Source organism: Triticum dicoccoides, chromosome 2B (assembly GCF_002162155.2).
Source record: "Triticum dicoccoides isolate Atlit2015 ecotype Zavitan chromosome 2B, WEW_v2.0, whole genome shotgun sequence".
Taxonomy (NCBI): domain Eukaryota; kingdom Viridiplantae; phylum Streptophyta; class Magnoliopsida; order Poales; family Poaceae; genus Triticum; species Triticum dicoccoides.
Window position 1 is genome coordinate 23,974,308 of NC_041383.1, and position 12,452 is coordinate 23,986,759.

Here is a 12,452-nt window from a genome sequence, read left to right on the forward strand (position 1 = left end):
CTTCCGTAGCCGTCCATGGATCGGGAAGGGTTGCTAGGGCTTTTATTAGGCTCGCCGGCGGCAAGAAATTGGTGCGGAGGGGGAGGGAAATCATGGCAGAGCGGCGACGGAGGCGGATAGGGTTTGACCTGTATTCGAGTGGTGAAACCGCATAAATAGCTGTGGAGTGGGTCTTTTTCGGGCCACGGTAAACTTTTTACGGGCCGGGCCCAGGATACGGAGTCTGTTCTGGCAAGAAAAACGGGCTGAACCCGAATACTCGCCGGAATTATACGGGTTCAGCCCTTTTACGGGGTTTGCTAGAGACGCTCTTAGCAATTATGGCATACAATTGACGCCATTACATTCACATTCGGAAGTACTCAATTATGGTTATAGTTTTGTGTCACAGATGCTAGATTAATAGTGTAAGTATTGGTTGATCATGCATTCTAGTAAAACCTAATGCCCATGGTATTTCGGAATGCAGAGAATATACAAAAAGAGATACTATCAGATTTACGTACGGTCAAGAGGTGAACATCAAACTGAAAAGAAGAAATTAGTGCTCCTAGAAATGCTCTTCACTTGGGAGAAGCATCAAGCCAACATCGAGAAGGTGATCAACAGGTTCCATGCAATTAATTTGTTTGGACGCAAGTAGATGGGCTTTATTAGTATTATGGGTTAGGCTGGTCACAATGGGAGGTATCATATACTAATATCATGCATATGATATTAGTGTATGATAGTATCTCCACATTGCATAATGTAAGTATTATAGTGACCTCATTTATTGTTATGCACAATATATACTACTACCTCCGTCTAAGTGAATAAGTCATTCGCGTAGTTCTAGGTCATCGATTTGAGGAATTAAATATGTGTTATATGTCATAAAAAGTATATCACTAGATTTCTACAAAGATGTAGTTTCTAAATATATGTTTTTTGTCACAAAGAATACATATTTAGATAGTTAAATTGTCAACCTAGAACTACGCAAATGACTTATTCACCGAGACGGAGGTAGTAGTATATCGTTTAATATGCTATAACACCATATCATGATACTCAATCCTCTCTTTTCTCATTTAATTGTGTGGCACCTCAACAAAAATGTTTAGTTGACATGCATAATACTACCACTCCCTTCATTTCTAAATATGTCTTTGTTTAGAGATTTCAATATAGACTACATACGGATGTATATGAACGTAGTTTAGAGTATGGATTCACTCTTTTTGCTCCGTATGTAGTCCATATTAGAATCTCTAAAAAGACTTACATTTAGGAAGGGAGGGAGTACTTACGATACTCCTATTATGACCATACGGCATCGCCAACCTCAGTATCGAGTAGGCCCCTTAAAACTGCACACCCTCTCAAGTAGTAGTACTCCCTCCGTCTAGGTGTTTAAGTCATCTTACGAAAACCAAATAATCCCAAAACACTTAGGCACGGTACATTAACTCTCTCCTCGTTTCTTCTTTTGTGACATATCAACCAATAAGAGATGTGGGCCGTTCATGCTTTCAATGACTTGGGCTACCAAACATGGCATGCAGAGGTTAGTTCATTGCATGCAATGCTATTAATTAGCAAAAAGATATTAAGTTTCTCGTTTTCCTCTCCGCCTTCATCGTGGTGCGCAACGTAAGATGACTTACACACCTAGACGGAGGGAGTAGCAAGTTTGATGGATCCAGATGGCCATAACGTGCTAACTACTCGGGAAGCTTGTCAGATTGTGTAAAAAATAGCTAGTGGTGCAACTTGTGTGCATGCATGGACTACTAATTGCAAATACCCGGGAGGCTAAATGATCATTTGCAACTTGTGTGCATGCAAGGACTACTATGGTTAGAGAGGTAGTCCATGCATGCAAATGATGTGGTCGCTAGAAATTACTCCTTGAAATGATCTTCCCACAACAGGTTCCATGCAATTAATTAATGTAGTTTGGAATCACGCAAGTTGATAAGCTTTATTACTGCATGCAAGTTGATACACTTCAATTAATTAAGGCAAGTTGGAGTACTCCTGTAGTAGTATGACCAAGCGCAATATCGAGTAGTAAGCCCTTGACTGCACTCTTGGCCGCTTTTTTGCCACGTATATGGATGCAGCTCCGGCTATATATTACCCATACCTCTCTAACCATTTTCTCACCCAATACACACGAGGACCTCTAGCTACCAGATCTTAATTGTGCTTCCTTGTTGCAGCCATGGCAAAGTATGTCCAGAGTGCTCCTGTTAGCAATGAAGCATTGCAGCACAAGGAGTTTCTCTTGGACAGCTTGTACATGGAGCAACGTACCGAACTGAATACCATGGAGACCATCATATTGGATTCCAATCTTCCTCAAAGGTTTGGCTGCATTGCGGCTACTGATTACGCCATATATGATGGCATTGGCCTCGACAAGAAGCTTGTTGCGCGTGCACAGGGGCTAAATATGGCGGTTGGTGCAACAAATGGAACCTGGTCGTTCTGTTTTAACATGGTGTTCGTCGATGAGAGGTATGTCAAAAATTCCATGTTCATTTGACTGACATTGTGTGTGTATGTGATACATCGACTAATTATATGAAGTCGATTTGGTTTAGGTTCACGGGCTCTAGCCTTAAGGTGCTTGGAAATTTGGCAGAACCGTATGAAGGTGAATGGGCAATCCTTGGAGGGACGGGTGAATTTGCCTATGCACAAGGTGTTGTAACCTTCAAGAAGATCCAAGAATTTGAAAACGGGAAAAGTAGGTTAAGGGAGCTTCAGATCCGTGCCGTGTGCGTCAAATTCTCGTCGTCCCTGTCATTGGTATATACATACCTTTTTGTTGCGGTTCATGCATGGGCTCTATCTAACATGCAATTAAAAGTTCTAATACACATTAACAACGCAGCCTGTAAAGATGGGGCCATGGGGCGGAAACGGAGGCTCCATTCAAGACATGACCACAGGAAAACCGATGCGCCTAGAAAGTGTGACAATTCATAGTGACAACAGCTGGATTGTCTACTCCCTTGCATTTACTTATATTGACAAACTTGGGAAGAGGCGCAAGGAGGGTCCTTGGGGTCCTGACAAAGGAACCAGTCAAACTGTGAGTTCATTTTAGAAAGTAATTTGCCTTTTGATGCATACTTGTACATCTCGTCAACAGTTAACATGGTTTCCTGTCATGTATTCACTACAGATTGAGTTTGGGCCTAAAGAGTATGTGAGGGAAATATCAGGGACCATTGACACTGTCATATCGTCACTTGTTATCACGACGAACTTCAAAAAGTATGGACCGTTTGGGCATGAGAAGGGTAATCGTTTCAGTGCTACTGTGCCAGAAAATACATGTGTTGTGGGATTCTTCGCCAGGACCGGGAATGCTCTAGATGCCATTGGTATTTACCATGGCCCCATTGTGGTTTGAAATGGTTTCGTTGTTGTTTTGCTTTAGCTTACGGCAGTCTCATTCCAAAGTGTGTTAGCTCCACCGTTTATTTTCCAACAATAACATGGCTAGGGTCATCGATCCTTGCCTCTAGCTAGGATCCATGTCGATCTAGTGCAAGAGTATTTTGTTTAATTTGTCACCTACTGTATTCAATCTACAATAAATGAAGAGATGCAAGGTTTGTTTTCTAATGAAATAATCAAGCTGATATGTTCACAGATTTATTGTGCATATGGATGTGCTTTATTCCCTCATCTGGGCACTTAAAGAGATCACCCGATTATGAAACAAAATGAAGGTAAATTTAGTGTGTCATCCGGAGTGGGAATCTGATCTGAGAATGATCAATTGGCTACTTCATGCACACAAATTAACTAGGTATCACAATGCATATTACAAATATACAGTTCTATGTATTGTGCATATTATTACTTTATTAGATATAATGGGCAAAGAATTACAAACAGTGAGTCACACTTGTCCATTTTGGTAGAGAAAAGGGTACTCCGGTTTCATTTAAGAAGCCATCACCTACAACAGGTCCACCTCATTCACACAAAAAGGAAGAAGAACGCTCCCAACAGTCCACCAAAATGTGAACATAAGATAAAGGGAAACAAGTAGTAGAGGCCGATAGCTATAGAGCTTATGGATAGTCGAGGCAGTCATTTCTGTTTGGGGCCGCCCCTCATTTTGTGTCCTCCTTCACCAACAGAAATCCATAACCAATACAATTAAAAAAATAGAACAATATCAAACATCATGGTCTACTTTAGGTCCATAAATGGTGAAGTAATATCTAGTCAGTGCTGGTACATCACACCCAGAGAATTATAATACATCACATAATCAAACATGAATTTGCATTGTGAAGTCAAATGAAATGTATCAACCGGATTTCTCCTATATATGTGCCATCCAGAACGAAATGAGTTAATCGCAAGTCACAAACACAAGCAAGTGTAGGTCTTGTGGATGTGAATAGCAACTTTAGCGCATAGATATTTCACCAATCTACACCTTTAGTAAAAGGAGAAGTGTTTCTTTCGGTCCGTTGCGCTCCCCCCTACACCCTCACCCTCCGCGCGTTGTTTCTTGAAACCTACCTGCGGTACATATTTAATTGAGTCCAGAAAAAAGTTCCGCGTTATTTAGAAAACCCACTGCTGTTTCTTGAAATCAACCAACATGTTTGAAGACCCCCCCCCCCCTCCCAATATGGAATTTGATTAAAAAAATATGTAGACTGTGAATACGATGTTAGTTTTCCTATTAGACATTTTTCAATGCTATTTAGGTTGCAACCTTAATCAACAGCGCATGATCCGTCTTTCTTCCATATCGATGCTGATCCGCAATGGAAATGAACACCTCGGCAAAACCAGATTAGATACAAAAGAAACCATCTATAACCATGCATGCAAGCCTCGTCAAAACCTCATTGGGAAAACCAAAGAAGATTTATCATCTTATGTCAAAAGAGAGACGCCTTAGGATTGACCATATTCAAAGTTGTGCTTGTGTGAGCACTATGGCCACCGTCGGCGAGGGTGAGAAGGAGGATAAGCGGCAATATAGATGAGATGCCATGTTGAAATAAAGGACATTGACCTATTGAGGTCTTAAGTCATGGTTATTGGGTTATAGGCGTGTTATAGTTCTTGTCCCCGTTGCAAAGCACATGATCTTTTGCTAGTAAATCAAAAAGCACCAACTACTAAACAAAACTTAACACTAGAAAGTGATTATAGGGATCAACCTAGAAAGTTGCATGGAGATGAACAAATATTAAGTTGGAGATGGTGATATTGGTGTAAATGGTGTGGTCTAAGATGCTCCCCATGTGTGGTGGCATTTGTGGTGATGAATTCCCTTGTCGGAGGTGGTGGAACCCAGTAGGATCAGTCCTCCAAAGGAAGAAGGGTTATATATTCGCAGCAGTAGCCAAAAACTCTAGTAGTAATTCGTGTGTGGTCTTGGGATGAATGTCGGAGTCACGTAAATGGCGGAGCCTAACATGCATGTCGGGCCTACACGCCTCCACCATGCGCCCTAGCCAAGGGAACGTCCCCAGGACATGTGGGACCGAAAGAGTACTCCCTAGGTCCATCTCCTGACCTCTGGCCTCTTTTGTTCTGACAATTATCGGATTATTGCTTTATCCCCTCACTCCATAAAAGTGTTTTTCTTGGTGAATTCTTCAATATGCAGTCCATGACAAATTTTCATCCCCCTCCAAATGAACTTGTTGAATAAGCTAGAAAACCGAGAGAAAATAGTGCAAAAATGATTGAGTTAATATGATAATTGAGTAATTTAGCTTCTAAATTGTGATTCAAAATGCACATATCAGTTAGCACGGATGGAAGTTCTATCGAGAGTATAGTACTATAATTTGATTTGTTTCAGTACTACTTCCTCAGCTCCAAAATACTAGTACCTTGCATATTAGGTCTCATTAGGATAAGTTTTTGACTAACAATTACTTTGTTATTGTATATATAATATGGCATAAAATTGATATCATTACATTTGTATCCAAAAGTATTTAGTTGTGTTCATAGTTTTGCGTCACAAAATTGATATACTAATAGTAATTGTTGGTTTATAGTTTATTCTAATGAAACCTAATCACAAGGTATTATGGAATGCAGAGAGATAATGTCAGATTTACAATACGGTCAAGAGGTGAACATCAATCTCAAAAAGTTAAAACTGGTTAAATTAGTTCTCCTAGAAATGCTCTTCACTTGGTAGAAGCATCAAGTCAATGTCGAGAAGGCAATCAAAAGATTCCATGTATTTAGTAGTAGGCATCGCCAACCTCAATACCGAGTAGGCCATTGAAAACTACACACACACTCTCATACTACCCATAGTGGGAGTAACTTCAGGTCCAACTCAGCAAATTTGTTTATGTGACAATGATTTAATGAGGAGAGAGATGATTTGAGTAACATATCTAGTTAGTCACACTATGAGTAACATCACACATACCAAGACAAGATGAGTCTTCAAACTAATAAATGTAGCACATGCATGACACCACAGATATGTTACTCCCCACTATAGAGGTAGTAACTTAGACTAGTAACATATGCATGCAAAATTGCATAGGAGCACCTGCGGGCGCAGCCCCCTAATATTTCACCATCGAATATGGATATAGATCTGCACCACTATATGTATTCATCATTTTATTGGCATGTATGTTCTGATTTAGAGGTGCATAGCATTGTATTTCCTGCATGCACTGGCCCACTCAACAACTAAAGCTATATTTACTCAAGCAATGGTCACATCATCAGTTAATGCCTTTCCCATTGATTCCATCTATCCCGTTTCATCTTCCTTCAACTCATTCGTCTCAAATTTAAAAGCCATTTCACGTAATCACACATTTCTACGAAGCTTAATTTTTACCATGCTAATTCATGTGAAATTATCTAATTAGATTTTAGAGATTTTCTGAGATATGTCATTTTTTCTGTTAATTGAGAAACTGAGTACGTCATGCGAATAATTCTAGAAACTTTTCTATAATTAGCTCAGGTATTATCCTGTTCTAAGAAAGCTGAGGATTTAATTTACGTGCTCTAACTCTGCTCCCACCATGCATCTATGACATCTTATATCTCATATCTTATCTTATATTTACTAATTGGAGGCACCATTAAAGCCTTCTCATTAATCCACATCATTGAAATTAATTACACCGTTGGATTAAATAATTAACTCCAGAGATGAAAAAGAAACTTACGTGACACATGGTCCAAAAAAGGACTCCTGCCACGTTTTGGTGAAGCAAAACAAAGACTGCATCCAACTTTGCCTAAAAAAATGATAGCATTCTTCCATAAAAAATCTAGCAATGAAAAGGAAAGAAAATAGGAGAGCAGATCCGTTTGATTACCCTTCAAACTCCAATCTTCTCCCGTGAAGTAAAACAAAGAAAGCATCCATCGTATCCTCCAAAAAAAAGATGTTCACGTTGGTAACTGATTTTTTTCTCCATCAGCAGATATGCTAAACGTAAGATGTGATTTAAGTCTGGCGTGATAAATTAAAAAAAGAGCAAGTCCATACTGAGTGCTTTAGCATGTCTGCACGCTAGAACATGGGAGTCCATATATGGTAAAAAATGCTACAAGTCGTGCGTGATTTTAGTCCAACAGGATAAGTACGCGCATGTTGGAGAGTCCATCTATGGTACTCCCTCCGTTCCAAAATAGATGACCTAACTTTGTACTAAAGTTAGTATAAAGTTGAGTCATCGCGAATCAACCTGTGGTTGAGTTGGTTAGATGGACAGTGGTATCCCCAACCCACCAGGGTTCAAATCCTGGTGCTCGCATTATTCTTGGATTTATTTCAGGATTTCCGGCGATGCGCTTTCAGTGGGAGGAGACGTTCCCGTCGACGACGAGGCGCCTACGGTGACTTCGTAAATTTCAAGATGATATGCCGGCTCAGTCTCTCGGAGGTGCTCATAGGGGTAGGGTGTGCGTGCGTGCGTTCATAGGGGTGAGTGTATGCGCGTGTATATGAGCGCTTATGTCTGTACTGATGCTCAAAAAAAAAGTTGAATCATCTATTTTGGAACGGAGGGAGTACAAGTCATACGACATGCATGATTTAATTCTGGCGTGATATCTTTCTTTTAAGAAAAAAAAAGTCCGATGTGATTCTTTTTTGCCGGGAAAAAGTCCGACGTGATAGAACAAACAGTACTACTGCACGTACGTTTAGAGACAAATTTGTCCATGTATAAATACATGTGTACAAAAACAATACGAGGGCCCATGCAAACAAATAAGGGCTGCATGTACGGCCATTGAACCCCTGCAAAAAAAAGTACTTCCATTGAAACGTGGATGCAAACAAAAAATATATAAGGGCGTCCTTCAGTAATGGGAAACAATATTTATTCATCAACCAGATATTGCATCCTTGGAACTTTTATATGCATGTGGAAAGAAAGAATGGGCACATAGAAAGTTGAAGAGATTTGATCGGATAAGAGGGCACTACAATAAAAATAAGGAAATTAATTTTTAAATTCATATTCGACCGGAGATTCATTCAATCTTCTTAGTTTCCATGCCAGTCACGATGGATGATGCTTTGAAGGGGGTGTGCCGATGGTTCGTCGATGCAGACCATCTCAAACTCTGTCGGCTTCCATCCCTTTTGTTTATCGATTCAGTGGCCGTAGTCTCAGGGTGCAATGATAGCGGGTGCTTTTCCAAAGGGTAGACGTTTCCTCCACACCCATGCATCGCCAGAGTCATGCCCAACATTTGGTTTGTCTGGCGTGAGGTCCGTCTTCGTCCTCATTATGGCCCTAAGAAACACCAGCATAGATGTCTGCATACTTTCAAAAAAGACACATTTCTCTTGGCCCAGGGAGAATACAAGATTCGAAACAACTAGATTGGTTAGTCTTCTCTATACTCAGGACGCACGTTTGCTCTTATCGTGGATCTAGGATGAGTTTGATACTTTGTTTGCCATGTAAGTCAAAAACGATCTGTGTGATGATGACCATAAAATCTTCTTCGCACTAAAACGGGGAAAACTGTTCATGTAAAAAGCAAAAAGGAAACACATCTCTTCCTCAAAGTAAAAGGAAAAACATCTCCCTCGACTCCTGTACATGACTGCTGACTCCTTTCCTTCGATTCTCCTCTCCTATGGATGGCCCCCAGCAGTTTTTCTCAGTGAAGGATATCCCCTTCACCATCAAGTGCCCTCTCCCACCAGCATGGCCATCGGCAAACCACAAAGATCCCAAAGCCAGGTGCTGCACGGGATGACAAGCGACCACAAGCGACCACTGAACTTACATGCATGTGTTATAATAAAAATCTACATCAACGTATCCATATTATTATTGTTTGACATTTTTTATTTTTCACAACTTTGTTATATTAAATATTGAAATTGCTAGACCGTGCAGGTGCACGGGTTGACGACCAGTGTACTATAACTGCCAACCTCCGGTCGTACACTCCATTTACTACTCATGTGGTAACGTTTCTTCTTCAGCACACTAAACTCCAGCCACGATCATTTATTAGCAGTTTAGTACTACATTCTTCTACTCCCCATAAGAGATCAAGTCATCTAAAAGAAGAACAATACTACTTGGATCGACAGGTCTTAATAGATAACAGGGCTTAGAACTTACTGTGTTTGGTTTATCTGGGAGACAAACCCGCTCAAAGGATCTTAACTCGTGTTTGTGTAAGCATCAGCTTCTCACTTAACGGTTTTTCCTTTTAAAAGAAAATTATTGCGAACGCAGGTGACATTTATTCAGAATATTGACTCTACACGCAAAGGACAGGAATCACAGTGTATCATCGGGTATTTCATATGTATCTGTAACTAGCAAATTCATTGTGCCTTAAATGCAGCCATGCCATCATAGGAACTCAATAACACAGATATCATGGTGCGGCGTCGCCGAGAGCCATTGGTCCGCCTCCCATATGCATGTTACTACTCTAAATTACGCTCTACTGTGGGTTGTATCAAGTAGTCAGAAGTTTGACGGATCCAATGGGCGATAGCGTGCTAATTACTCCGGAGGCCAGATCAGATATTTAAAAAGAAAAGCTAGTGGTGCAACTTGTCTGCGTGCATGGATACTAAACTGCAAATGCCCGGGAGGCTAAAATGGAAAAAGTACTAGTACAACTTGTGTAGATGCATAGAAATTACAATAGTAAACTGCAACCCGCTTTCTCGCTACATACATGGACGCAACTCCAGCCTATAAACCACCTCTACCGCTCTATGCATCTTATCACCCACACAATAGAGAGAAGAACCTGTAGATAGCTTTAGCTTAAGCTTCCTTGTTGTAGCTATGGCTAAGTATTTACAGAGTGCTCCTGTTAGCCAGGGAGCATTGCAGCACAAGGAGTTTCTCTTAGATGGCTTGTACATGGAGCAGCGCCCCCAAGGATCGCCGAATCCGAACGAGGTCATTATAGTGAATCCTGGCCTTCCTATGAAGTTTGGCTGCACCGCGGCTACTGATTGGACAATATATGATGGCATTGGCCCCGACAAGAAGCTTGTGGCACATGCACAGGGGGTACTTACGGGTGCTGGTGCAACCGAAGGAACCTGGTCCCTTTGTTTTAACATGGTGTTCGTCGATGAGAGGTATGTTGCAAATTCTAAGTTCATGTGTTTAAACATTGTGTGTGTACCTTAACATCCACTAAGAATACAAACTCGATTGGTTTAGGTTCAAAGGTTCCAGCCTTAAGGTGCTTGGAAATATGAGCTCACCACTAGAAGGTGAATGGGCAATCCTTGGTGGGACGGGTGAGTTTGCCTATGCGCAAGGTGTTGTCTTGTTCAAGATCCAAAAGTTTTATGAGCTTCAGATCCGCGTCTTGTGCCTCAACTTCTCGTCATCCCTATCATTGGTATATACTATATTTTTCCTCGTTCCGGTTCATGCATCGACTATCTAATCTTTTATCAGAATTTTTAACACGCATTGGCAACACAGCCTATAAAGATGGGGCCATGGGGCGGAAATGGAGGTTTCCCTCAAGACATGACCGCAGGAAAGCCGTTGCGTCTACGAAGTATGAGAATAAACAGTGGCTCGCGCATCTTTTCGCTTGAGTTTTCTTATGTCGACAAACTTGGGAAGGTCCGCTCTGAAGGTCCATGGGGTGGCAGCAGCGGAGGGAACTATCAGACTGTGAGCTTATTTGAGATTCCTTATTTTTCTTTTCTCATATATATACACAGCCAATTATGTGATTTAATTTATTTCCTTATATGTTTTTTTTTTGCAGATTGAGCTAGGCCCTAAAGAGTTTGTGAAGCAAATATCGGGGACAATTGACAACCTTGTGACTGAAACTGTTATAACTTCTCTTGTTCTCGTCACCAACATCAGAAAGTATGGGCCTTACGGAAGTGTGCAGGGCACAAGTTTTGATGCCACGGTACCGGAAAATACATGTGTTGTGGGCTTCTTTGGCAGATCTGGTGGTGCACTTGATGCAATTGGCATTTACCATGGTCCCATCGCAGTTTAGAGAAGGATTCATGTTTGTCCATTATGTTATTTATTTGAAAGCCGCGCTTGTTTTCCTCTAAATTAGAACACGTTGGCGCAGCTTCCTTTGTGGCCAACATTAGTTCCAGTGTTTGTGTTCCAAGAATAAGATAGCTTTGGTTTGGGTACGTCCTCCCATAGCTTCCATTGTCAGGGTTCCACGCTCCTTTTCTAGGTTGAGTTCTCTGTGGTCGCTTACTGTACTTATCTATTTGAAATTATGAATAATGTTATGCCATATTGGAACCCGTGGTCTCACAACTTGTCACATATCTTGAGAAGTGCGCGCGACTAGTCACAGAAGTTTGTGGAGTGTGCAGCCATGCTGCTAATCAGCCACCGACATAGACTGATTAGACCCGATTGCAAAGTCCACCAACTTCAGAGGTCGTACATACGTGATAAGTTGTGTACGACCTGTCTACCTCTGTCAAATAGTCTTGTTATGATTCAGGAACAAATGAAGCTGATAAAATCCTAGGTGATCTACTTTTCACACAGAAGATGTATGTCATTCCTCTTCGGGACACTGAATGAGAAGGCACTTTCATACTCATTGGTAACCTTGCTCAAATTGTGTGGTATAATTTTCACACACAAGCATGGTGATGAATCTTTGCGAGATTTTATTTTGGGACTTGCTAATTCACTTGATGTGCATGACAATTCCATCCTCATTGATATTGCTCCAAAGGATCCAAGAACTGGGAGGGGCCAGAATTGTTGGGGAACGTTGCAGAAAATAAAAATTTTCCTACGGTTTCACCAAGATCCATCTATGAGTTCATCTAAGCAACGAGTGAAAGGGGAGATGCATCTACATACCACTTTGTAGATCGCGAGCGGAAGCGTTCAAAAGAACGGGGTTGAGGTAGTCGTTCTCGTCGTGATCCTATCACCGGAGATCCTAGCGCCGAACGGACGGCA

General features: G+C 41.1%; 2 protein-coding genes across 2 annotated transcripts; both read left to right on the top strand.

The window, feature by feature from the left end:
* Nucleotides 1–2,147: 2,147 nt before the first annotated feature.
* On the top strand, nucleotides 2,148–3,635 carry LOC119361873. The gene is made up of 4 exons (XM_037627031.1): nucleotides 2,148–2,505; nucleotides 2,592–2,799; nucleotides 2,885–3,085; nucleotides 3,179–3,635. Exons 1-4 carry the CDS (start codon nucleotides 2,210–2,212, stop codon nucleotides 3,407–3,409), a joined length of 936 nt encoding a protein of 311 aa, XP_037482928.1. The 5' UTR covers nucleotides 2,148–2,209; the 3' UTR covers nucleotides 3,410–3,635.
* Nucleotides 3,636–10,244: 6,609 nt separating this feature from the next.
* LOC119366887 lies at nucleotides 10,245–11,758 on the top strand. The gene is made up of 4 exons (XM_037632574.1): nucleotides 10,245–10,609; nucleotides 10,695–10,878; nucleotides 10,965–11,162; nucleotides 11,260–11,758. The coding sequence occupies exons 1-4, from the start codon at nucleotides 10,308–10,310 to the stop codon at nucleotides 11,503–11,505; spliced, it is 930 nt and encodes a 309-aa protein (XP_037488471.1). The 5' UTR covers nucleotides 10,245–10,307; the 3' UTR covers nucleotides 11,506–11,758.
* Nucleotides 11,759–12,452: the final 694 nt, after the last annotated feature.

What these genes read in the sequence shown, in the direction of transcription:
- LOC119361873 (XM_037627031.1), top strand. Translation starts at nt 2,210, where the DNA reads ATGGCAAAGTATGTCCAGAGTGCTCCTGTTAGCAATGAAGCATTGCAG. An exon ending in ATGGTGTTCGTCGATGAGAG is followed by an intron (nt 2,506 to 2,591) that starts GTATGTCAAAAA and finishes GATTTGGTTTAG; the next exon opens with GTTCACGGGCTCTAGCCTTA. An exon ending in TCTCGTCGTCCCTGTCATTG is followed by an intron (nt 2,800 to 2,884) that starts GTATATACATAC and finishes TTAACAACGCAG; the next exon opens with CCTGTAAAGATGGGGCCATG.
- LOC119366887 (XM_037632574.1), top strand. Translation starts at nt 10,308, where the DNA reads ATGGCTAAGTATTTACAGAGTGCTCCTGTTAGCCAGGGAGCATTGCAG. An exon ending in TCTCGTCATCCCTATCATTG is followed by an intron (nt 10,879 to 10,964) that starts GTATATACTATA and finishes TTGGCAACACAG; the next exon opens with CCTATAAAGATGGGGCCATG. An exon ending in GCGGAGGGAACTATCAGACT is followed by an intron (nt 11,163 to 11,259) that starts GTGAGCTTATTT and finishes TTTTTTTTGCAG; the next exon opens with ATTGAGCTAGGCCCTAAAGA.